Source organism: Catharus ustulatus, chromosome 29, assembly GCF_009819885.2.
Source record: "Catharus ustulatus isolate bCatUst1 chromosome 29, bCatUst1.pri.v2, whole genome shotgun sequence".
Lineage (NCBI taxonomy): Eukaryota > Metazoa > Chordata > Aves > Passeriformes > Turdidae > Catharus > Catharus ustulatus.
The window spans coordinates 3,854,305-3,879,358 of record NC_046249.1 but is presented as its reverse complement, the minus strand read 5'-3'; the positions used below and the strand labels follow the sequence as shown (position 1 = coordinate 3,879,358).

The window sequence follows — 25,054 nt, the reverse complement described above, 5'->3', positions numbered from 1 at the left end:
TTTGATGCTGTGTTCATTCTGTTACAGGAGAAATTCATTCTGTATTGGTGTATTTTGGGAAATTGTAGTTACTCCTGTAATCTATCTGGAGTCCTGTATTTATATTAAGCTGGCCTCTCTGACCAACAGCTTTTCCCCAGAATCACCAAGATAATTTAAAAGAATGGAGTGCTGAGTATTTTTTAAATCAAACTGTAAACTTATTAGTGGGGCTTCCACAGTTTCAGTTTCTTTAGCTGTCAAGGAGAAAGAGACCCGATTTAAACAATTCCTTGGCACAGGTTTGGGGAGTATTTTGAATTTTATCTGGTAGTGAGATGCAAGTGTCAGGCACCTGCAGCATTTTACTTGAGTCACCCTCTTGGTTGAAGTTTTCACTTTAATGAAACATGACAGGGGAAGAGTCATTTGAGGGAGGATGCCTGGCTGTAATGAACCCAGAAAAATGTACAGACAGGCTCCTTCAAATGTGGTTTGAGCCATCCAGAAATATGTACAACTTTTGGTTAAATTTAAACATACTCCTTGCCTGTAATTTTGGTATATTTTAACCCTTTTCTGATTCCTTTGAACGAGGGAAAAAAAGTGTGCTGCCAAATACACTGCAGGGATTGAACCTATATAATTCTTGGAGAACATTTTGTGCCTAATCTTCATTAAACCAAGTGTGAAGGGAAGGGTGGATGTGGCATCATTGATGCTGAGCTTTGAGCTGGGGGGATTTTTTATTCTTCCTCAGAAAAATGGTAACCCTGTGCAGAGCTGACAGTGATTTATGGTCACAGGGAAAGGAGCTGCACTGCTAAAGGAATTAAAACACTTTTCTCACCCTACATACACCGTGTGGCCCCAGAGTGTGCTATCCCCCACAAGACTCCCGTTGTGCAGTTGTGATTCAGCTACTTTAAAACAGTGAAATCAGAAGTCAATTTGAAGCTGCTCCTAAATGCCGTGAGAAGTTTTATGCACGGTGATGCGAACCAGAACACCCCTCACACCTACACGGCCCGAGTGGTGCCCGCAGGGGCTCTGTTCTGTTATTTATTTCCATGATTTATTTCTCTCCTCAGGGTGCTCGGTTCCTCCGGGGCCGGGCGGGATCCGGAGCGGCTCTCGCAGCCCCCATTACCCCGGCATCGCCCCGCTCCCCCAACTTCTTGCTGTCCCCATGTCCCCCGGCACTGCCCCTGTCCCCTCAGCAACCCCTGTTGCTGTCTCCATGTCCCCTGGCCTTGCCTCTGTCCCCTCAGTGGCCCCTGTTTGCAGTCACATGTCACCCGGCATTGCCCCTGTCCCCTCAGCAGTCCCCATGTCCCCAGTAAGGCCCAGTCCCCTCAGCGGCCCCTGTTTGCAGTCCCCTTGTACCCCGGCACTGCCCCTGTCCCCTCAACGGCCCGTGTTTGCATTCTCCACGTCCCCTGGCCTTGCTCGGGCCCCTGTTTACAGTCCCCATGTTCCCTGGCCTTGCTCCGGCCCCCGTTTGCAGTCCCCATGTCCCCTGGCCTTGCTCCGGCCCCATTTTACCGTCCCCATGTCCCCAGCACCGCCCCCCCTTTCCGCGTTCCCCTTTCCCCCTCACGCCGCCCCGCCCCGCTCGGGCCCCGCCCCGCTCCCCCACGGCGCACGCGCATTCCCGCCGCCGCCCGCCCTCCCCCGCGCACGCGCGGTGCGCGCCCCCGGCGGCGCGGGCGGGCGGGGGCCGGGGCGCGGCGCGCGCACGTCACGGCGTCGGGCGCGTCCCAGGGAGCCGCGCGCGGCGCCGGCCCTGCCCCCAGCGCGCCCCGCGTTCGGCCCGAGCGGAGCGGAGCGGAGCGCTGGGCTCGCCCGCTCCCCCCGGCCCCCCGCGCCGCCCCCGCCCCGCGGGGAGCGAACATGCTCCTCCGGCTCCCCGAGGCCGCCGCCGCCGGCGAGTGAGGAGCCGCCGCCGCCGCCGCCCCGGCCCGGCCCGGCCCCGCCGCCCGCCCGCCCCGGCCGCAGCCGCAGCCGCCCCGCTTCGCCCAGGCAATGACAGCGGCTCCGGCCCCGTCCCCGCAGCAGATCAGGGACCGGCTGCTGCAGGCCATCGACCCGCAGAGCAACGTGAGTACGGGCCCCGCGGGCCCCCGCCGCTCCGGGCCGACCCCCGCCCGGCGCTCCCGCCGCGACGCCTTTCCCCCCCTGCGGGGCTCCCACCGGGGCCGCCCCTGGTGCCCCGGAGCCTCCGCTGCGGGCGGTAGCGCGGAGCTCCCGGCGCGCCGTCCGCCCGGGGTCCCGCAGCCGGCGGCGCCTCCCGCCCGCGCCCCCCGGGCCGGGAGCTCAGGGCCGCCCCGCCGGGGGCTCCGGAGGCCGCTCCCCGCCCGCCCAGGGCCGCGGCCGCCCCCGCCCCGCCGCCGCTCGACGCCCCGGGCCCGGCCGGTGCTGCCCGGCCATGCGGCGGGCGGCCCGGCCGCCTCCCCACGCCAGGCCGCGGCTCGGGTGCGGCCTGCAGGGGGCTCTGGGCCGGCCCCGCCGCCGCTCGCCGGGACCTTCCGGGGCGCCCACCTGTTCCTCGGGCCCAGCGGCCGCTCCGGCCGCGGCCGGGGGGACCCCGGGCTGCGGGGACGCCTGGAGGGCTCCAGCGGTCGCTGCGGGGCTCTGGAGCTGCTCCAGCACCGAGCAGCCTCGGTGTTCGCTTTTATCCCTTCCTGCAGCGCCTTAATGAGCTTATCTGCTCCTTCTGGGATGTGGTGTAAGCACAGAAGTCAGCGTGTATTTTACCTGTAAGTGGCCTTAAGTGGTGGTTATCCGAAGGATCACTTGCTCCTTTTAAGGGTTTTTTGGCTCATCCAAGCAGTTCTCTGCTTAGGTGTTTATTACTGTGAGAGGACTGCAGGGCCCTCAATCTGTCGAATTTTTGGGTCTTAGACCAACAGTCACCACCGCAGGATGCCAAGGTGGGTCTGTCTTTGCCATCTGCAGTCTGTGGGGCCAGCCTCCAGTGCATCAGGCTGAATGTGTACGTGTTAATCCAGGGCCTGGGGTGTGTGAAGTGGTGCTTTGGTTCTATTAAAGTCATACCTGCTCCTGTCTGAACAAATGCTTTTTTGTGCTAGACCTGTATCAAAGTCCTAAAGTAGCTAAAAAAGTCACTGTCATTTGGTACCCCTCCTGGAACAGCCTGCGTGTGACATGGGGACTGAAGAAAAATCACCCTGACCTTGTAGGTTCTGTAGAACCCCCTGGGCTGGGCATCTGTGGTGAGCTGCAGTGTTACACATTGGAGTAACAGTAACAAATTGTGGTGGTAATTGTGAGCTGTTAAATGTCAGCGTTGTCTGAGTTTGCAGTACTTTAACGTGGATCTTGCTGAAATGTCAGTTAGTGCACTTCATGAATCCTGTTTGCTCTGAGCTCTCTTTCTGTGGCTGCAGATTTTTCACTCTACGTGAGACTGAGTGCCAACCTACTTTAATAAAATTCTAGCAGATCTGTGGTGTCTTTTGACTTCAGAACTGTCAGCTGCAGTGGTTACCCTAATTCTGGTGTTACTTTGTCAGACTCTGTGACTGTGCAGAACTCAGCAGGCAGGAAGTCAGTTTTGTGATGGATACTCTTCCCTTTCTCCACACAAAGATGTTACACGATGCTGTTGTGAAAGGACCCAAAATAACCAGGCAGTTCCCTGCAAGGGAGGCCAGAGCTCCCAACAGGTCAGTAGCCCCTTAAGTTTAGGAGTGATGTATGTTAAATTATAATTCTACATACTTGATACTTATCCAAGGCAATAATTGGTGGCAGAAAAATCAGCCCATTGTTCCAAAGTGCCTGTAGGCAGGGTCTGTCTTCCAGTTTAACCTTTTCTTGAAGGAGAGCAGAGGTGGTATAGCTGAGGTTCATTGTGCAGGCTGAGAGCTCAGACTCTTGGCTCCAAAGAACATGGAATATGTGGTGTTGTTGATTGTTCACTACCTGGCATGCCACTGGCACAGAGGGAAGAAAAACTTATATTTTGAACACACTTATAAAGCAGATTCTGAGTTTATTCACACTTGGGCACCAGCATGAATGTACAAGGAGCTGCTCTGCTGTTTTCCTGCTGGGAGTCAGTGCAGCCATGAGCTGGGGACTCATGGAAAGCTCCAGCTGCTTTCTGCTGGCTCTTGGATTCTTCTGACAGAATTAGTTGTGTTCAAACCTACAGCATTCATTGTTGCCACTGACTTCCTCATTTACCAAGAAAGCCAAGCTTTGAGGCCTAGATTTAACTCAAGCTTTTCAGTGTGGTTGCTGTGTGTGTTTCTGGAGAGGGTGAAAGCTGCACCAATAGTGTCAGGTGGATAAAAAACCAGTCCAGTTCTGTGGGGCTGATGAGGGAGATGGTTGGCTCTTCATAGTGTTTTACTGCAGGGTCTGTAAATTTAAACTTCACTTAAATTCCCTAACACATCCCCTAGCACGAGCTGCCATTGTGGACATTCATTCCTGAGTGGTTAGCTGGATCTTGGTCAACTAACAGGTCATGCCTTAAATGAAAAAAAAAAAAAAATTAGGACATAAGTTTCTCTACCTCTGTTGGGTTGAACTGGTCAAAATAATCGTTTCCCCAAGCTTGCAGAACCTGCTGGCCTCAGGAAATCATCTCCTGTGCTGATTGTTCATCTCCAGCTGCTCCATAAAGCCCTGCTGACTCGGGAGCAATACTGAATTTACACATGTTTAGCACTTGAACCTCCTCTAGTAATCGCTGCAGAATGTATTTATAACTTAGTTTTCCCACACTTAGAGGTTACCCGTGTAAATTCTGAACTATTTCAAAGGAGACCTATAAGAAATAATCTATTTTTAAAAGAACTTACATCATCTAGAAGTCACCCGGGATGTCTGGTATTGTGTCTTCATTTATTCAGCCTTTTCTCCTCGAGGAAACATATGGGCAAACCACTTCTGCTCCATGACCTAAGCACTGAATACCAGCATCACTTTCCTTCCAAGGCTTCTGTGAGAACATAGCAGGAGGTGGAGGAGAGCAGGAGTTCTGTTCTGTGAGGTCTGACAAGGGAGATGTTCCTTGATTCTGGTGGGAACAAGGCTTTTGCCTTCAGACTTTGTGTGCTGAGAGGCCACCCCTTGCACCCAGCAGAGCACCTTAGCCTTGGTAACTCTGCTCTGTGCTCCTGGGGGAGTTTATTCCCTGATGTCAGGAGTAATGAGAAATGTTGGTTTTCACTCTGTGGGCAAGCCTGTCATTTCCAACCAGCTGCTAGAATTGTGCTTGCAATTAAATGGTTCCTCATGCTGAATATGTAGCAATCTGTTCCTGTTTTTAAATATTAGATAATAACTTCATTATTTGCCATTAGTACCCCTCTGTGACACAAACCCAGCTTTGGTTTGAGTAACAGCCTGTATTGTGTGCTCCCTGTGAGGTTGGGCTTGGCTCTAACTTGAACTGTGGTTCATGCAGTATCTCAGCTGGACTTGCTGCACAGACCTTCAGGAGTGGTCCATTGTCTGAATTATTAATAATTGATTGGTCTGTGTGTTGGAATATGTTGGGTGCTGCATTGGCATGGGCTGGTCTCCCAGCTGGCACCAGCTGCATGGTTAAAGATGCTCCCGTGGCTGTTTTCTCTCGTGCTTGTTTTACCAAGGTGCTGGAGACCAAACCCCCCTCACCAGTGGTAAAGTGCTTTCCAGTAGTGTCTTCAGAAGATGCAGGGCTCTGTAATAATAAAAATATAGAAAGCAGAGGAAGCTGGGGTTCACTTCCTGAGGGTCTCAGCGATTTCTTTGGATGCAGGAAGTGTTACGTGTGGGCGAAAGTAGCCTAGGAATGGCTCCTGCCTGAGCTTTATCCTTTTCTGTGAGCCCTAATGAGCTTAGCAGTTTTGAGGGAGGTGCAGAGAACCTGTTGTACCTCTTGCCCTCTTTGTCCCTTTCCTCACTTGCAGCTCATCTTGTTTGGAGCAGTCTCACATTTTGTGTGTGAAGGCAGCAGGTTGTTCCAGGTGTGGGACAAAATGCAGGGGGTTGGGGAGCATTTCCTAATGTGCAAGGTCTGAAGTGTTATCATGTCAGTCTTGAGTTCCAGATCAAGATTTGGGTCTGATGTAGAGAGTCCCATTGAGTTCAGGTTCTTTATAATAATTTTAAATGAAGTCTATGTTTCTTTATTACAAAAACTTGGATTTGTTTGAATTCTCCTTGTGAGGGTGATGGTACAGTTGATTTTTTGACCCTGCTTTGAATTTTGCTTGTCCACTTCTTTCCAAAAAAGCTTATTTGGCTTGGTGGCAGTACTCCCTCTTGAGAGGGGTTGGGAGGCTGGAGGTTTCAAAACTTTTAATTTGTACAGTGCCCCTTGCAGCAGTGAGACAGCATTCTGAACTTTGAGGCCACTAAGACAAAATCTGAGTGAACAGAAATATCAGGGAGTTTGAATTGAGGGGTCAAAGCAAGGGGAATGCCAAACTGCTTTTCAGTTGTTAATTCCTTGAAACTCCCCAGGTTGCAGTGATGATGGCAGTAGTCATTTGCTCTGAAGCTCTAATTTGAGTGTTTGTTTCAGCAGCAGTGACAATTTAAATAACACCCACTTCTTATTCCTGCTACACACACCCATTTTATGTGTGCAGGATTGTGTGGTGAACTGAACCAAGGAATTGATCAGGATTTAAAGAAGAAAAAAGGCAATATATGGATCTTTTCCCCGGTAGTTTTTGATGTAGTTCAATTAGTTCTTAAAACTTCTGGTGCATTGCAAATAGTTCTGGCAGCAGAATTGGGTCTTAAAGTGTTTAAATGAGTGTGGAAGCAGAAAAGAAAAGCTTCCTGTGAGGGTGGGGAGGGCCTGGCACAGAGAAACTGGGGCTTCCCCATCCTTGGAAGTGTCCAAGGTCAGGTTGAACAGGGCTTGGAGCAACCTGGGCTAGTGGAAGGTGTCCCTGCTCATGGCAGGGGAGTGGAATGGGATGGGCTTTAAAGTCCTTTCCAGCCCAGCCCAGTCTGTGATTCCATGAGGAGTGGAATGTTGCTGCTTCCTGGGTGCTTCCCTGCTGCCCTGGGACCTGGCAGGAAGGAGGTGTTGTCACCTGGAAAAGTTAGCCACACCTGTCTGGGTTTTTTGAGGTGACAGTGGCTGCCTTATGGTCAAGTTTCATTGGCAGAACCCTTTTTGTGTGGCTGTCACTTGTGTGTGGTTCACAGATGTCCAGAATTATCCTGTGTTTATGGGTACACAGCAATACAGGGGCTGTGAATGACCCTGGAATCACTGCTGGGAAACACCTTCACAGCCAGCCAGGGGGATGCTGTTGAGTTGTAACTCATGAGTGAGCTCTGCAACTCAAGAGTAAACCACCACCTCCCACTAAGATTGTGTGGACAGGGCTCCAAATGATCAAAAATTGGATTGATTGGCTTAAACTCCTGTGCTTACACCAGCTGGAGCTGCCAGTGGAGCTGGGAGAGCTGCTGGGATCCCCACTGTGTCCCCAGCTCCAGCTGTTCTTGTTCCCTCCCTTGTGCTGGCCCAGCCAAGGAACTCACCTGGACAAACCCTACCTGAGCAGGGGCTCCTCAGGGACCCCTTTCATGCCCCAGCTCCTCCTGGGCTCCAAGAGGTGGCAGTTCTACTACAGAGTTGGGGAACTGTGTGGCAAGGAGAGGTGACAGTGGGGTGGTGGCAGCTCAGGCCGTCCTAAAGCAACCTGAGCCCCCTCACATTGTCAGACTGGGTCATCATAGGGGATCATTAAAGAGCTTTTTAAATCCAAATGAGAAAAAAACTTTGCAGCAAGCACCTGTCTGCATGTGCTGTATGTGGGCTCTTGGTGAGAAACAAACACCCTGAATGTTCAGAGGCTGCAGGAAAATAACACATTTTTATTGGTGTAACCATGAAACAGCTCCTCAGTGGAAGAACCAACTTTTTGCAGGTAGTTTAAATATGGGCAATAACCTCTGGCAGTGACCACGAGCCACAGCTTGGAACAGGCAGCTGGTGTGCAAGGTGAGGCTCCTTCCAGGAGAGATGTGCTGGAGCAAACTTCACAAGCAGCAGAGGACCTGTGGCTGCTGCTTCCCGAGTTGCTCCCTCCCAATGGGGCTGTTCTGATTCTGTGTGAGGCCATTTCAGTGCACCCTGGCACACCTTGAAGCCAAGAGAGCAGGGAGCTGAGCAGGTCATCCTGGCAGGGCTGGAGCTGGGGTGGGGTGGGCATGGCATCCAGCTGGATCAGCTCCTGCTGCCAAGGCCCTGCAGCCTGGCACCAGCAGGGGCAGAGGGAAAACTCTGCAAAGCTCCCACGTGGAGAGGGACCCAACCTGTGCCTTAGGAAACACGAAGACTTTCAGCTTAGGCTGTGTGTCAGAAGTCTGGGCTGGGAATTCCAATTTGTCTTTTTGGAGGGTTTTGTCCAGTAAGTTGAGGGTGAGCCCAGTTTAGGGGTGGTGAGATGTGCATGGTTGCCTCTCTTGGGGTTCTGTGTGGCCCCATGACACAGCAGCACTGTCATTCTGGCACCTTTGGCTCCTGATCAAAGCTCCACTGCAGCTGAAGCTTTTTCTCCCTGTGGATCCTTTCCCAGTTTCTTCAAGAAGCTGCTGCAGGTGACAATTAGTTTTTATTTTTTTTTCAGGAACCACAAAAGTTTCAGGAGAGGAGGGAGGAGGAATCAATTCTGCCTGCTGCAGAATTTGATGTTAGTCAAGCACTGCTTTTAAGGCATAGTTACTCCAATACATTATGCTTGGAGTTAAAATTAATGTCAGTGTAGCTTTTTGCATAAAAACATGTCTGTTTTGGCTGATAACATTTTGCTGCTATCTCTTCTGACCAGTTATGTGCTTGGTGATAACTCAGATATACTTCCTTGGTCTGTATAATGTGGTAGGATGTGGCCCCACTTTTACACTTGGTCTTTAAAGAAATAATTTAAGGTAAAGGTAAGTAAGTACCTCACATTCAGTTTAATGTAAATGTAGGTTTGTTTATTCGGTGTTCTAACAGTTCTAAATTACTCTTTCTGTGGGTAATTCATGCTTTTGGTGTTTGGAATAATATTTAAGTGCCAGCAAATTGCTTTAATTTGAGGTACAATCTGCTAAAACTCGGCAGAGAATCGGTGTTTTCAGGGGCATGGCTTTCACAGGGCAGCAGTGCGTGCCTGAGTGTGATTGTTAATATCAAAGTGTACAATTTTCAGCATGTCCAAACAGTCAGTGGTAGCAATTTCTGCTGAGGAGTCACTGGAAGTAAAACATAATTAGTTCTGTTTTAGTGAGCAGAGTGGTTTCTAACCCAGCAGCTGGGGAGGAGGGATCCTCCATCCAAGGGATTCAGGGACACGCTCAGCTGGGCGTATTTTCAAACTCTGTGCTGTGGAGACGACTGTGCAGAGGTGGAAGTCTTGTCTCAGAGTGACAGCCAGCACTTCTGTGGAGCTGCTTTCTCACATAGTTTCCATGCAGGATCAGCTTGCAGAGTATCACAGTTATAGTACAGGTCTGGAGGGTTTGATTTTTTTTTTTTAAGGGGTGTAGAGCTGTGGAAGGTAGAGGAACATGGTGTTTTCTCAGGGTGGTGATGCACAGTCATAAATTGTCTTTGGTGAACAAACTTCCAGCACATTACAAATGTCTGTAACTCAAGCCATCACTTTCTGAGCAGGTCAGTACATAACACTCCTCATGCTGTGTAAATTAACTGCAGCAGGAAAGGACAGGCAATGTCTGTATATAACTTGTCATCCTGAGAGCTCCAGGAAAAAAATTAATATTTCAATATTGTATTTAATCCTTGGAGAAACCACAGTTGATTCTTGAATAGAGTTAAGCATGGTGAGGTGGAAGAGAAGATGCAAGGGGTGATGTTTCAGATTTTGTGGGCTGAGCACACAGCTCAGGAGCCTGGCTGCATCCTGGAAAACTCAGTGTCTGTGAGGAGGAAGAGCTTGTCTGTCAAAATAGGAGCTTTTGGGTTTTGACTTTGTGTTCTCTTTGCTGGACTTTTCAAGACAGGCTGCCAAGGGGCTTAAGCCTCTCTGGGGCTTCCTGAACTGGAAATGGAGAAGTTTTTTGGTTTAGAAATAACCAGGCCAGGTTGGAGCTTCATGGATATTCCATCCCTGGAAGTGTTCATGGCCAGGCTGGACAAAACTGGGGTAGTGAAAGGCAGGGGGGTGCAATGAGGTGAGTTTAAGGTCCTTTCCAACCCAAACCAGTCTGGGATCCCACAATTCCATGTTCTGTGTTTAAATTTTAAAACTGCAGATGAGTGCTGGGCTCCTTGGTCCTGCCATGACCATGCTGGGCAGTTGGCTCTGGAGTGGAGCTGCTTTCACAAACCCTGAGCTCAGAAGGCTCCATGCTCACCTTCCTCCAGGGAAGACTTTTTTTCCCTCAAAGGTAGAGAAGGCATTTTGTTTTCAATGAGCTGCTAAGGATTGTGCTGCTGGCTGCAATGGCCAAACATTCTCCAGGGATTACTGGGGGGCTTTGCTTTCCTGACAGGTGACATTGTCCTGAGGTGACACAGCCTTCAGAGAACAGAGCTATTTGGAAATGGGTGACTGGTAGCAGTGTTTAATGTAGAATTTGGAGAGCAGTAATTCTAGGAGATGTGTAAATTGATTTAATTTTTTTTTTCGAATCCATAAAACTTGTTTATGGTATGTGGTGACAAGAATTCACTATTGGTAACAGTTAAAAGGATACAGGGACTTCTCCACAAACTTTCCCAGTTTGTAACATTAATTTTCTCAGGTTTTGTGAACAAACACACCATGCCTAAACTCTCATGAGCAGTCACATGAGCATCTTGCACTTCAGTGCAATGAATTAATACATTCCACAAAGAATTCAACATTGTATTCACCTCAGCCTCCTCTGTCACTTAAAGAATCAGCTGAGAAACTTTCCTGGAAATTTGAGAAAAGTTGGCCTGATGCATTTAAAGTACACTGGTATGGTGATAATTATTTTTTTTTAGGAATGAAAATTCTGTATTGTGGGGACATTAGTAGGGCCTTTCTGAATTGCACTCAGATAGAAACTGCTCTGTGTTAACAGCTCTGGGTGGGTACTTTAAGGGATGGGTAAAATAATATTTAAGAACTTCACAAAGCTCTGGATCCCTTCTCATCAATCCTTAAATGCATGTTGCATGATTTTAAATGCTCCCCAGTTCTCTGGAGTGCATGAAGATGGAGCAGTGGTCACAGAATGGTTCTGTCCAAGTGATGCCTTTGGGGGTTCTGTGGTACCTCTCTGTGCTCTGACCTTAACTCAGGGAGGCACCAACAGTGAGTTCAGGTGAATTCATTAAGCAGAGAGCACCAAGATCATGATGAATCAGAAGGGGGCACATTTTAAGGCTGGATTTTCTATATATTCTCTATTATTCTGCCTGAATAATCATCCAAGTGCATTTCTGTCTCGTTGAAGTAGGACCAGTTGTCCCTGTGACTTTTGCTTGCACAGCAACCTCATTTTATGGCTCTCTAAATTTTGAAGCAATAATTTTGGACTTCAGTTCACGGCTTATAGTAAATAGTAACTACCAAGATTTGTCTGGTTAAAGTTTCTATACAGAGGGAAGAGGAGGAGAAGTGATTATCCTGTAGACAAGGAAACTGTATCTTAGTTGGGTGTGCTTAGCACCAGTGCAGGGATTGAGGGGCTGTGGGGGTGAGTTTGAGGTGCCTGAAATGGTGACAGAGCCTGAGTGGGGAGAGAAATTTGGGCATTTCTGAGATTTTTGGGATCACTTGGAGCACTGTGCTGGGGCAGTGGGGTTGGAAGTGTTGAATTTTTAGGTCCTTTACAATACAAGCTGTTTCCTAGAGTTATCTGTATGGATCTTTTTGAGAGGACAGTTCTGAATTGCTGCTCTGAGTCTAGTTTGGATTAGGAAATGGGTATTTCAATGTGTTTGTGCCCCTTCTAGTTCAGTGTCTGTTCCCCAGGTGTAGAGGCATGGCTGGAAGGGACTTCACATGGTCCATCAACTTCCTGAAACAACTCCTTCTGGACTTAGCTAATCTGTTCCTAAAGCTCCATAGTGGCTCTGGAGACTGTGGAGAGATTATTTGAGTGCACTGGTAGCTCCCTGGTTATTTCTATGTGCAATCAGTATTTGTCTTGTTGCAAATTAGACCAGTGAGCATGAAAAGTTGATTAACATTTTCTTTTTTATGACTAATAATGCATAAGAAGGCTTATTTCAATCTTCATGTATCTCTTTACTATTTTTTTCAATACTGTGTGAAATGAAAACTTCAACTTTGTTGTCAACCGTGTTTTCAAAACCTCTTATCACTGCTGTCCTCTGACCTCCTCTTTGTCTATGTTCTTTTTGTGACTTGGGATGAAGATGTAATTCTAGCTGAATTTGATTCCTCTGCCATTCCTTACATTTGGGATTGAGTGGAAAACAACACTGAATGATGTTACTTGCAGTGTGCTGTGGTTGGTGCCACTGAGAGTGGCAGTGGCTGCCTGGGGTTGTGCTGCTCTGTTCCTTCAGCAGGAATTTTTGAATTTTTACCAATTGAATAGTATTTCATGTATTCTCTTCAGCTGCTGGGCTCTTAAAATCAGGCTAATGAATTTTTGTTTCTGCAGCTTCACAGTCTGGTGGGGTGGGTTTGTTGTGGGGTGTGGACAAAGAAGTTGGGAGGGCTGACATTGCACTGAATCTTTTCTGTATGTCTGCAGCTCAGGGCTGGCACTACAGGCACGATTCTTATGGTGTTATACAGAATGTTTAGTAACTGTTGAAGTTGACAGACAGGTATTTCTCTCTGTAGTAACAAAAATGTCTTCCAGTCATTGGCTAATAAACATGAACGGAGAAAAGTGTTTCACTGTTGTTGTTTTCTGTTTGCTTTAAAGACCTTTTCCTGTAGGGCAGGGAGCTGGGGGTGTGTCCTGTCTTCATAATCTGAGTTTTACTTCTTGTACCATCCTGCTCCAGTGGATGCTCCTTTTCTGGGTGGTTTCCCCTGCCCTGGCCCAGCCTGGAGTGTGTCCCTGCAGTGCCAGGGCTCTTGGGTGCCTCGCTGGGAATGGGCCGTGCTCAGAAGAGCCAGAGCGTTCATGGCACTCCCAGCTGCTGTGGATTTGTGTCTGGAGGCCCTTTGTGAGTGCCAGGGCAAACTGTGCTTTGTGCTGGCAAGCTCCTCTCATTCTCTTGGCTGCTGTGGTGTCTGCCCAGCTCAGGGATGTGTGTGGGCACTGCCAGGAGGGAACAGGGGAAATATTTCCAAGATTTCAGGGGAAGGTTTCTTCGCACTGCGGAATTTTATTGGCATCTGACCTTACTCTCATTTGATGATCCTGCCTTTGTAAAGTGCATACAGGAAGGTGTCTGGATGATGTTACTTTGCCAATAAATAAAACCTAAGTACAAATAAAATATATGCAGATTGGTTTGTCTCTTTAAAGCAGACCTGGGAATTTTAAGCCCGGAGATGTGGATAATGCTTCCTGTGCCTGGTCACTCTTTGGACTGTTCTTGGTACTCAAGGAGCTTTTCTTCCACCCCTTGTTTTGCACCATGAATTTCTGATCAGTTTTCAAAGCTTGGTCTCCATATGAATTTCTCTGTCATAGAAGAGTCTCCCAGTGAATGACTTTCAACCCAAATCAATGATTCCTTCATGTGTAAAGATCTGGTTTACTAAACACTATTAGAAAACTGGCCTCCACCTTTAAGAATGTATTTTGTATACTGGTTAATATTGGACCTTTGCTTGGCAAGCTGACTTTCAGACATTTTCAACAATGTGAGCAAAGTAGTGCGTTGTCATCTTTTTGGTATGTTGTGTCTGTGAATAGTATCTCATGTTCCCTATCTTTAGACAACATCATGTCATATTGGGGCTGAGGGGAACTGTTAATAGATCAGCTGCAAGGGAACTGAACTAAATACCAGCAGGTTGTAACCTGAATTCTAACTTGGTGTGTTTGGTCTGTACCTTTGAACAAATGCCATTACAATTTTCTGTTGGTGGTGTGTATTGTCAGTGTCTGGTGTCTCATAGTTCTTCCACAAAGTGCTAAATAAACTCTGCACCACTGGATTTCTGTTGGCACATTTCAATAAAGCCTCCTGTGAATAGCAACTTTTCTCTCCTCACTTCTTCTTCCATATTTTCGATTATTGTGGAATGAAGTAGGTATTGTACAAAAGCAGTGTTGGGGCAAGATGTGACAGGAGGGGGGACCCTGCTCTGGGGCAGGAGCTGTGTTGGGCTGCAGGTGACACTGAGAGCTCCAGGAGAAGGAACAGCAGCGATGCCATCACTCCTGGAGCAGGCACTGCACCTCTTGGGATCAGCTCTGCCTCCCTGGCCTCTCCAGCAATACTGAACCTGGCATCTGCTTGAACATTTTCCTGCACTCCTGAGGAGATACACAGCCCTGGAGCAGAGGGAAGACAAAAAATGTACAAATGTTCCTGTGAACTTCTGTCTGGATCCTACTGCTGCCACCAGAAACCTCCACCTTGGCAACAGACACCTGGATTTGTGTTTGTAGGAAGAAAAGACATGGTCAGTCTCCCACAGTTTCCACTTCTCTGCTTGCTTTTGTCAAACTGCTTTGGTGCTACAGGTGGGACAGTGTTACAGAAGTGCTTGCTCTGAAACCATGGAAATGTTGAGGATTTGTGGATATTCTGGTGAAGCAGTTAAGTATGATGGCAAATACTTTCTCTCCAAAGCAGCATGTTGTGATACCTGTGAGCTCTGTTCACCATGCCCAGGGTGCAGTCAGGCTGTGGTGCTTGTAAGCTGAGATTTCAGGAGGGTGATGGTGTTCCACTTTGGTTTTAGAGGATTGTCAGTGATGGGCAACTCCAGGCCAAGTTTAAGGATCCTTTATAAACTTGTGAAGGCACTAATGTGACTAATGTGAAGGATGATGTATGTTACTATATCAAATGATGCCTTTTAGCACTGTTACTTGTGGTTGAAAAGATCCTTTCTACCAGAAAGGCAGGAATCTGCAGGAGCAGTTTCACTGCAAGTTTTTGGGATTGTGCATTGAGTTTTTCATGCTGTACAGAAAATGCTGCTCCTTCTCCTCCAGGTAACTCAGGTCTGGTTTGTTGTCTAGTCGTGCATGCAAAAGTCTTTGGAAACATGCCTGTGAAATATTTAAAAAAAAAAAGAAAATAATTGCTTTATCTGAGTGTCTGCAATAGAAAGATTCTGTAACATTTGTTTTTCAGGCTGCTTTGGGGGAGTGCAGGTTGTGCTGTGTGTCCAGGCAGTCCCCAGGAGGACAGGAAGGTGTTCTGGGTGTTCTCACGTTGTGCTTGGGGTCTGGGCTGGTGTGTAAGCAAAGGAAGAGAATCAAAGCATCCCATGAAGTGGGCTGGTCCCACAGAAAACACATCTCAGCAGCTGGAAATGGTGGTGGAGCTTGTATGGATGCTGAGCTTGCTGCTGCTTTCAGATTTCCTGGAAAGGCAGCGGTGGAAATGGGGGTGGGAGGGAGCAGCTGTACCTTAACCTTCCCCAAAACCCCTTTAAACTGCTGTGTAACACCCTGGAATTAGTCACTGACTTGGTCCTGGTTTATAAATGCTGAAATAAGATTAAGATGGCAGTTAAGAAAAGAAAATTAAGCAGCTTGATCTTTTCTTGAGAGTTCAGAAACCCCTGCTTTTGTCTGAGGCTGGAGTAAAAACATTCAGTGCTTAACTTGGAAAAGATCTCAGCACTAGTAAGCTGCAGAGTATGGCTGAATGGCTGGATGACTTAAGGAGCCTTGCGTGGAATAAATAAGATTTGTTTTCTGTGGCTGTCATTAGGGTTGGCTGGAAAGGATTATCGTGGATGACTCAAAGCAGATGTTCTCCAGTAAACTTTCGAGTGAATTATTGGGTTTGCCAGTCAGTGCTGTCAATGTGGGAGCAGCACAGGACAATTTGGAATACTGCATTAATTACTTATCAATTACTTATCAATTATTTTGCAGCTGTTTGCTGCAAGCTCCTAAATGGGGGTCCTGGAAGTTGTTTTGGGGGTTGCAGTGTGAGCAGAGGCACAGAAACTAAAATGCAAATTCCTGAGACACTGACCTGGGCAGTGTCCAAAGGGAGAGGGGCTGCTGAATTCCCTGTCCTACTCTGCTCTGTGGCACTTCACCTGTCTGTTCTGTTCCCAATAAGCATCTTCAGCAGCCCTTTGTGTTAATAAATTCTCATATCTGGTGCTGCTCAAAGCAGGGTGGTGTCTTGGCAGGTTTGGTAACATTGGTGTCAGGCTGGTTATGTGACAGTGCATGAATTTTACTGGAACAGTTGGTTTAAGGTGAGGATACTGTGTGCAGGTGATGCTTGAGGTGTTTTGGGAGCCCCTCTTGTTTCCATCACTGTTTAACTGCACTACAAGAAATGTCATAATCTGTGTTGTTTTAAAATAGACAAATATGATTTTTACTGTAAATTTTTCTTTGTGGCATTTTGGATGAAACATTCTGAAAAAACTACACAAGGTGAAGGGGAGAGAAGTTGTTGAACATGCTTGAAGATTTTATGTATTTATTGTCAAAGAATTAAGCTTCTCTACAGGTCAAAAAAAGGGAGAATGAGAGGAGCTGCTGGCAGTGGTGTGGAGTGAGATGTTCATGCTCTGCTCAGCAGTGACAGCGCGTTCTCAATTGGTTACAAATGTGTGAGGAATCCAAAATGGGTGATTTGTGTTCCAGCAGGAGCTGAGGGTGCAAGGCCACTTTCACTGTCCTTAATTGGTACCACGTGTCCCCCAGAGCAGGGAGGGCAGTCACAGCTGCCAGTCCTGCTGTAGACCTGGAGGTGGTTTAGCATTTGGGGCATGCACTGCTGTGTGTTGGGGGGTATTGAACAAAGGCAAAGCTGGGACTGGAAATTCCCTGAGCAGTTTCACCTTTCTGTAGGTGTGTGTGCGCAAGATTGTATCACTTTCCTCATCTTGACCTTCTGATAGGCCAATGACCCTATTTTTGCCATCAGTTCTTCATTTAGATAATGAATGTTTGGGGATTACCAGTAACTGCAGAAATAATTTTAATTAGTTAATGGTGTGTGCAACAGAGCCTTTCTCACCCTGGCGATTCATAGTCTAAAATATGTGTTAGAAAGGAGAGTATCATGTTTTGCAAGTTTGAAAATATTTGTCTGGAAACTCCCAGAATTGAGCTTTAACTATTCTAAGGGCTCTGGTTCTAAAAACTGAAAAACCAACCCTGATGTTGTGTATTGCCTTAACTGTGGTGCTAAACTGCCCTTCCTGGGCACTGAGGCAAGGGCAAGGGTTGAAATATGGAAGAAAGTCAGTGCATTGAAGTGAAATAATAAGAACTGAAATATGTCAGAATAGGTGCCCTTGCTGCTCTAAAGGTTAGGCAGAGTTTACCAGGCCTGACCCTATGGTAGGGCTTTAAATATCTGCAGGCTGAAGAAAGAACCAGGACAAATTAATTCATCTTTGATCTGGAGTTGGTTTTACACCCTGTAGGAGTTAGAATCATTCAAAGCCTGCATGAACTTTAAACATGAATTTGATAAAAGTGCATCAAAAAATCAGGACAAGTGTTTCATCACTGACAGCATTACCCAGGTTTCTCCAGCACTAAACATTCCTGCAGGGATGGACAAAACATGGTCTGAGCCCAAGGTTTTCTGCAGGGAAGAGATTTCAGCTCCTGCGCTTAGTGCAGAGTAGAACTGACTTGGAAAAGGCAATTCTTACCCAAGTCAGTGTTTTTAGGAGGAGGGGTCATGCAGGGGAGTGTGTGGCTGGGAGGGCAGAGCTGCCTGGTGATGATGATGATGCTCCTGATGAGGTTTCAGGATGATGTGGGATCCCTGCAGAGGTTCTTGCTGAGAGATTTTTCTCACATGCACTTCACATCCACTTGAGTCACAAATGCAATTAAGCAATAAATGAGACTGTGATTCAAGTTTTCCTTTGCTTATCTTTTAAATCGATCTCCAAAGGTGAATTAGAAATTCCACGTTTCAGCTCTCAACATCAGGTAATGGAAACAAGGATCTCTCTGTAGGATCATAAATTCATTTGGATTGGAAAAGCTCTCCAAGATTAATGAGTCCTACCCAGCTCTGCCATGTTCACCTCTAAACTAAGCCCCTAAACCATGGATTGTGTGGTTTCTCATGGAAACCAATAAAATCACACAGGTGCTGAGGATGTGCAGGATGCACAGCTGTGCTGGGGGTGCAGTGCAGCCCATCAGAGAACCTGATCCTCACTTTTTCACTGGGTGTAAATTTGTGCCATTCCTTCTCCCCAAGCACAGCCCCAGCAAGGGCTGGTGGAGGAGCTGAGGCTGGCACTGATGGTCTGGGGACACCTGCTGGGCACAGCCCCAGCACAAGGAGGGACCTGCAGGCTGAGATCCTGTGTGCAATGCAGGAAGCGATGCTGGGAATGAAATTGGGAATGAAACTGCAGAGCAGGGCCTTGGGTCAGTCTGCAGTAGGGCCTGAAGGATTAAACTCCACATTTCTGATTGCTCCTGCTCCACTTGGCTCTCGTTAGGCTGTGTTAATTGATGCTTTGCAGAGGGGTCTCAGAACTTTGTTACTCAGTCACAGCAGTTTTATTGCCACTGTTTCCTTGGGTTTTACATAAGAGTGTGTTTGTTACAGCTCCTGCAGTTTCCAAGTAGGTCAGTAAAAGTGTCCTTGTCCCTATTCCTTGAACAATCAGCTCCCTAAAGCCAGACAGTCTGATAGCAGTTTGTGAGTAATGCTTCCAGCAATTATAAAGTGGAAGGTCTTAAATTACATTTGTTAACTAAGACCAGTACATGAAACATGAAGTGACTTTGTCTTCCTTGTTGCAGATCCATAACATGGTGGCAGTGCTGGAAGTGATCTCCAGCCTGGAGAAATATCCCATTACCAAAGAGGCACTTGAGGTATGTCACCCTCTGAACATGATTTTTTATGTGTATAAAAGGACTTTTTCCTGCCTTTCTAATTTCCATCAGAGCTTTTCTGGAAACAATAGATGGATTGCAAAGGATTCACAATTAAGATATTATTTTGTCCCTCTCGTGCTGCTTCCGACATCTCGCTGAACACAGGGATCCTTTCTGGGCCCAGATCAGTATTCTGGGCAGCACAGTTCCTGTTTGTGCAGGGCACTACATTAATCATCACTGGCCACTGATTAATTCTGTTGCACTCAGCAATATCACCCTGCAGTTCTGGTCACCTTTGTAGAAGTTTGGTGACCAAGCACCTAAAATCTGAAATAGGAATAGAGTTGCTCTGGGTCTGTCAAATTTATCTTAAATTCAGTTTAGCAGGTTACAAGGCCTGATATTTGTGGTGAGGTCAGATGTAGCAAGAGTTGAACTCTAACTGGCCACTTACAGAAACAGTCCAAAGAAGTTTTATGGCTGAATTATAGATTTCTTTTTCACTCTTTGTATTGAAACTAGCGGTGTTCTTGCTTTTAACTGTTGCTTAATTACAGCTCCACCTGTATTTCAACATATCTATCACAACAGGTTGCACATTTCTCTCACAGTCTGGTATTCTCCTTTGAAGTACTTTTCTTAAGAAATCTGACTTGTGGAACGGTTCTTTGTTTTCAAATGTGCTTTGGGAACAATCAAACACTTCCTTCCGCTCGCGAAACCACCTTGGGACACCCTGGGAATGTTCTTTAAATGCCTTTTTCATACATTTCCACAAGGCTGGGGAGTGAATGGAGAGGAGAGAGGTGGAGGAAAAAGGTAGGACACAACTCACACCTGATAGTCAGGTTTGTGCAATGGTGATTTTTATTGTTAACAAGTTACTGGAACAAGCAAAGATCCTGGAATTCTTTTCTCTTGGCTCTCTCTGCAGCCCTTGCACTTCCCTTGTGACAAACACACACCTTTGGGTGCTGCATTTCCCCTTGAATCTGACCCTGCACCCTTCTTCTTATGGTTCTTTCTCATTAAAGAATTCCTTTCTGATGTTTTTACCAGGAATAAAGACAATGTGACTTGACACCTACAGTTGGTTTCATGTTGCATGGCAGAGCACTGGATTAATCCCTTCCAAAAAGATTAATTCAACCCTTCAGTCTTTAGTGTTTTTAACCAGGTGTTTCTCAGGGGTGAGCATTACAAAGCAGAAACATTCCTTGAGAATTTTGCTTAGAATGATAAAACACCTTGTCTGTCTTTGTAGGAAACCAGACTCGGGAGGCTTATCAATGAGGTGAGGAAGAAGACATCCAATGAGGAACTTGCCAAACGTGCCAAGAAATTGTTGCGGAATTGGCAGAAGTTGATAGAACCCGTAACCCAGAACGAGCCAGTGCCAAGGGGGCTGCCCAACCCGCCAGGATCAGCAAATGGAGGTGCCCACAACTGCAAACCAGACTCACAACTCCCTGCTGTGCCCGGCGCCAAGCCCATCAGCGAACTGAAAAGCAGGAATGATATCCAGAAACTTAATTCTCCAAAAACAGAGAAACTGGGAAATAGGAAAAGGAAAGGTGATCACAGGGATGGGCATCAGGGCCCTCCTCCCCCAAAGGTCTCCAAAGCTAGTCATGAAGTATTACAAAACTCTTCACCCCCTCCAACCAATGGAATTGGAGGTAGTCCTGAAAATTTTCCTAGTCCTGTAGACATAAACCTGCACGCAGGGCCCGAAAGCAGCAGGACAGATCTCAGTGAAAACGATAAACACAATAAGATCCCAGTAAATGCTGTAAAACCTCACACCAGTTCTCCAGGACTTGTAAAACCTTCAAGCACTTCCTCGTTACTAAAGACTGCAGTGCTTCAGCAGCATGATAAATCAGAAGAAGCCACGGGCCCCCACCAGCCCAAGAGCCCACGCTGCTCCTCCTTTAGCCCCAGGAACGTCAGGCATGATACTTTTGCTCGGCAGCACAGCACGTACTCACCAAAGGATTCGATGCCCAGTCCATCTCAAAGGTCTCAGTTCGCAGACGCCGCACAGGTGCCATCGCCGCCGCCATCCCTGATGCAACCATCCACACCTCCCCTGCCAGCCAAGAGACTGGAGTTCCCTCCTCAGGCGGCCCCCGAGGCGCAGCAGCACTGGCAGGAGCAGCAGGGAGCCCCCGAGGGCCAGCACAGGCACACAGCAGGGACACTTCAGCAGCACACGGCTCCCGGCTGCAAAGCCCACCCCGGGGAATCACACATGGGCTTCCCACAGGACACTTCCAGAATGGACAGTGACGATGCTGCTTCAGGGTCTGATAGCAAAAAGAAGAAAAGGTACCGACCCAGAGACTATACAGTCAACTTGGATGGGCACGAGACAGATGGGGGTGTGAAACCTGTGAGGTTAAAAGAGAGAAAACTCACTTTTGATCCCATGACAGGACAGATAAAACCTTTAACACCGAAAGATCCTTTGCAGGTAGAAATCCCTGCACTTACTGAACAGCACAGGACAGAAACGGAAAAGCAGGAGCAAAAACCCAACCTGCAAAGCCCCTTTGAACAAACGAACTGGAAAGAGTTGTCCAGAAATGAAATCATTCAGTCATATTTAAACAGACAGAGTAGCTTGCTGTCTTCATCAGGAGTACAGACTCCAGGAGCTCACTACTTCATGTCTGAGTATTTAAAGCAGGAGGAAAGCACTAGAAAAGAGGCTAGAAAGACTCATGTTCTAGCTCCTAACAGCAAACCTACAGACTTGCCTGGGGTCACCAGAGAGGTCACGAGCGATGACCTCGACAGAATACGTGACCACAACTGGCCAGGCGTGAACGGTTGTTATGACACACAGGGTAACTGGTATGATTGGACACAGTGCATATCCTTAGATCCACACGGGGATGATGGGAGATTGAACATCCTGCCTTACGTCTGCCTAGACTGAGAGCAGTTCTGCTAAGCACGCTTTTCACACCTGCAGTTAGCAGAACTGGCAGACACGATGCCACTTCCAGCTGGAGAGAGCCTCCTGTCCTGGACAAACAGGCCCCACGAGCAGAGGGGGGGAGGGAGCTGGGCCTTTCCAGCTCGTTCCTTTAAATTCTCCTTTTGTGAAATGCTGCTACCAGTTTACTAACAATTGCAAAGGAAGGCATACGAAGGTTGATCAGTTGAGTTTAAAACTCTATAGCGAGCCAGCTATAAAAAGTGTTAGTCCCCAAGAAGTGAAGAGGATTTCCAGCACTTTCTGAATGCCGGAATCTTATTACAGGCAGGTACAGAGAAAAAATTGTGGAAGTTACCTTAACAAAATATGCATCTATTTATTTGACTTGATTTGGGTTTTTATTTGGCAGTGAGATATTCGAGAGACAATGTGCAAAAACTGTAGTTTTATTTCTATCACATCTCTGAACATGATTGCGTTATTTAAGAGTCATGTGGTACGGAGATTGGGTTTTAAACAGCAGGTGTTGCACTGCAGGCTGGGCCACCAGCTTCAGCTCAACATTCCATAGGCATCCACATATTTTAGTCTGGTTTCAGTTTAAATCCAGTCTCTGAGAAATGCTGCAAAAACTAGATGTTTAATGATATTTTTTGATCCCACCACCACCAGCCAAATATTTTTCCTCCTTTTCCCTTCCTGCAAACTTATAGGTAAAAAACAAAAAGACAAAAAAAACAAAAAGACAAAAAAAAACAAAACAAAAAAACAAAAAGAAAAATCACCTTTTCTAGAATCTAAATGTAATGAGGGTGCTACAAGTTTGTAACTGTACTGTGAGAGGGAAAAAGGAAGCCTGTTTGTATGCTGGAAATATACTTGTTACCATTCCTTTAGATATTGTTTGCCTTATGGATATCCATCATAAACGCAATTTGCAAAAACAAAGAGCCTTAGTGAATGTACAGTAACTAGACTTCTGTGTTCCTGGGATGCAGAAGGGAGCAACTTTGCTATTTGGTCCTTTAAGTGGACACGTTGTGATATAAATGTGGAAATAAAAAAAATTTGCACAAACCAGTTTGTGAATTATTTATATACACTCCACTCGTTTTTCCCCCCCAAGTTTGCTCAGTTCAGCCCAGCTAAGGGAGGAGCCCTGGCACTGGGAGCCCTCGGAGCAGGGAGGTGGAGCCCAGTCCCTCGGACACTGCCCTAGGGATAACGGGATTGTCTTCCAAGAGCCCTGGTGTGCTGTTCAGTCACACAGGGCGGATATGTTTTTAACTCTGCAGACTGCTAACCCAACTGCTGATAATGTACCTCAAAGTCTAAAGAGATCAGAGTTCATCTTTTCGTCTCGGTAACTTTGTAATGTTTTATTCCTAATTGTTACAGTGCTTTCTGAAGCAGCCTGGGGTGTAGAAAGTGAAGGTTTTCTATTAACTGTAATTGCTTTAATATTTGGGACTATGTTGTTTGATGTAGTCCCCAGTGTTGGGCTTCTGTTCAGGGGGTCAGGGGAGGGGACACTATACCAAAAATATTCCTGGGTTTAGTGATGTTCACTCTGTTAACCCATCTTTTCTGGAGATGAGCCTTGGCAGGAGTTGTGCTGCCTTTGAGGGGAGAGTCAAGCTCTTCCCTGGTTTTCAAAGGAGGCTGCTCCTGGCCAGGCCTGCATTGTGTTGGTTCATTCCCTGGAATACAAATGATAAAGTTTGGTTTATTTTTAAGTCATTCTTGTTCGTCATTTATGATCTTGACTGTTACTGAAATGTGTGGGTATCTCAGAAATAACAATGTCTGTGTGCTTCCTTTTCTGAAATCTGAGGTCTGAGAGTGAAACCAGAAAGTGGTTACCAAAAAATGCGTCCAAGTATATTTTCAGTTTACTTCCATTTTGTCCTGCTGCAGTTGCTGAGGTTGAGCAGTGTGGTTTAGAGCTGGGGAAAACTCCTGCCTTGCAGTTCAGATTTGATGGTAGAGGGCTAAGCTGCTGGTCATTTTGGAAATGCTTAAGTTTTGTTTATGTAAAAAAAGTACTGTGCATCTTATCTCCTCCTCCTTCCTCCCTCCTTCCCTCAATGGTCCCATTTAGGAACAGGGTCCGTGCTCTTTGGAGGCCTTTGAATATTCCCAAATTTCAGGAAATGATGAAGTATTACTTGATAAATTCCATCTTTTTCTCCACTGCTTCCATTTCTGATGCAATTGATGGCCCTTGACTGCACTGGGTGAGGTGATGCCCGAAGCTCATCACAGCTTCCAGATTACACCCACACTGCCTGTGCTGGTGCTCCTCTGAGGAAGCACCAGGAATCAGACCCAGCCCTTTCCCTGGTGGTACAAAAACTGCTGGAGAAATTCCCTCCCAATGCAAGCTTTAAATCTTGTTCATTGCTGAGTTTGTTGCTGCTGTAAGGGGTCAACTCACTTGTGCGTCCTCCAGGGTGAGATGAGGCTTGACAATCTTTATTTCAGCATGCCAGTATAACCAGTTCTGTGAGCTCCAACAAATGTGAATAAGTTTACAAGGTGATATTTTTTTGTCAATTTTGTAAACAAGTTCAAATGAAGTTTACCATGTGCGTACCTGCTGTGTACTCTCATTTGTGCATGACTCAGTTTCTCTGCAAATGCTTTCTCCTCCTTCTCAGAAATTTCTCCTTCTAATTCTAAAACCTGAAGTTAAAACACTGCCATTTCTTCCTTGTCAACGGATGACATGAAATGGCTCATCAGCAAATCTTTGGGGAGTCACCATTACCTAAAGTGCGTGTTTTTATGGGCAAATGAGTGCTGTAGAAATGTCTCTTGCCAGGGTGCATGGATGAACCGGGCTCTACACTCCCTCCTGCCTGCCAGGTACTCACCCATCCTTTCCCCAGCCGGCGCTACGCGTCCCTCGCCTTGGTTTTAAAGGTCGGGAGCGATCGTGCCGGTGCCTGCGAGCCCGTGACCTTCGCTCCGTCCCTGCCCTGTCACTGCCCTGGGCTCCGCTGTCCAAGGGCCGGTGCTGCCGAGCCCTGCAGGCGGCTCTGCTCCCCCAGAGCCCGTCCGGGGCCTCGGGAACCCCTCGGGCTCCATCGCCGGGGGCCGTGCGGGGCTGGGACCCGGCACCGGGGGCCGTGCGGGGCTGGCACGGGGGGTGCGGTGCGGGGCTGGGACCCGGCACCGGAGACCGACACCGGGGGCCGTGCGGGGCTG

At 47.4% G+C, this 25,054-nt stretch overlaps 1 protein-coding gene across 1 annotated transcript; it reads left to right on the top strand.

The window, feature by feature from the left end:
• The first annotated feature begins 1,967 nt into the window (after window positions 1-1,967).
• On the top strand, window positions 1,968-22,924 carry MED26 (mediator complex subunit 26). Its single transcript, XM_033082124.1, has 3 exons — window positions 1,968-2,079; window positions 18,817-18,891; window positions 20,162-22,924. Exons 1-3 carry the CDS (start codon window positions 2,005-2,007, stop codon window positions 21,839-21,841), a joined length of 1,830 nt encoding a protein of 609 aa, XP_032938015.1. The 5' UTR covers window positions 1,968-2,004; the 3' UTR covers window positions 21,842-22,924.
• Window positions 22,925-25,054: the final 2,130 nt, after the last annotated feature.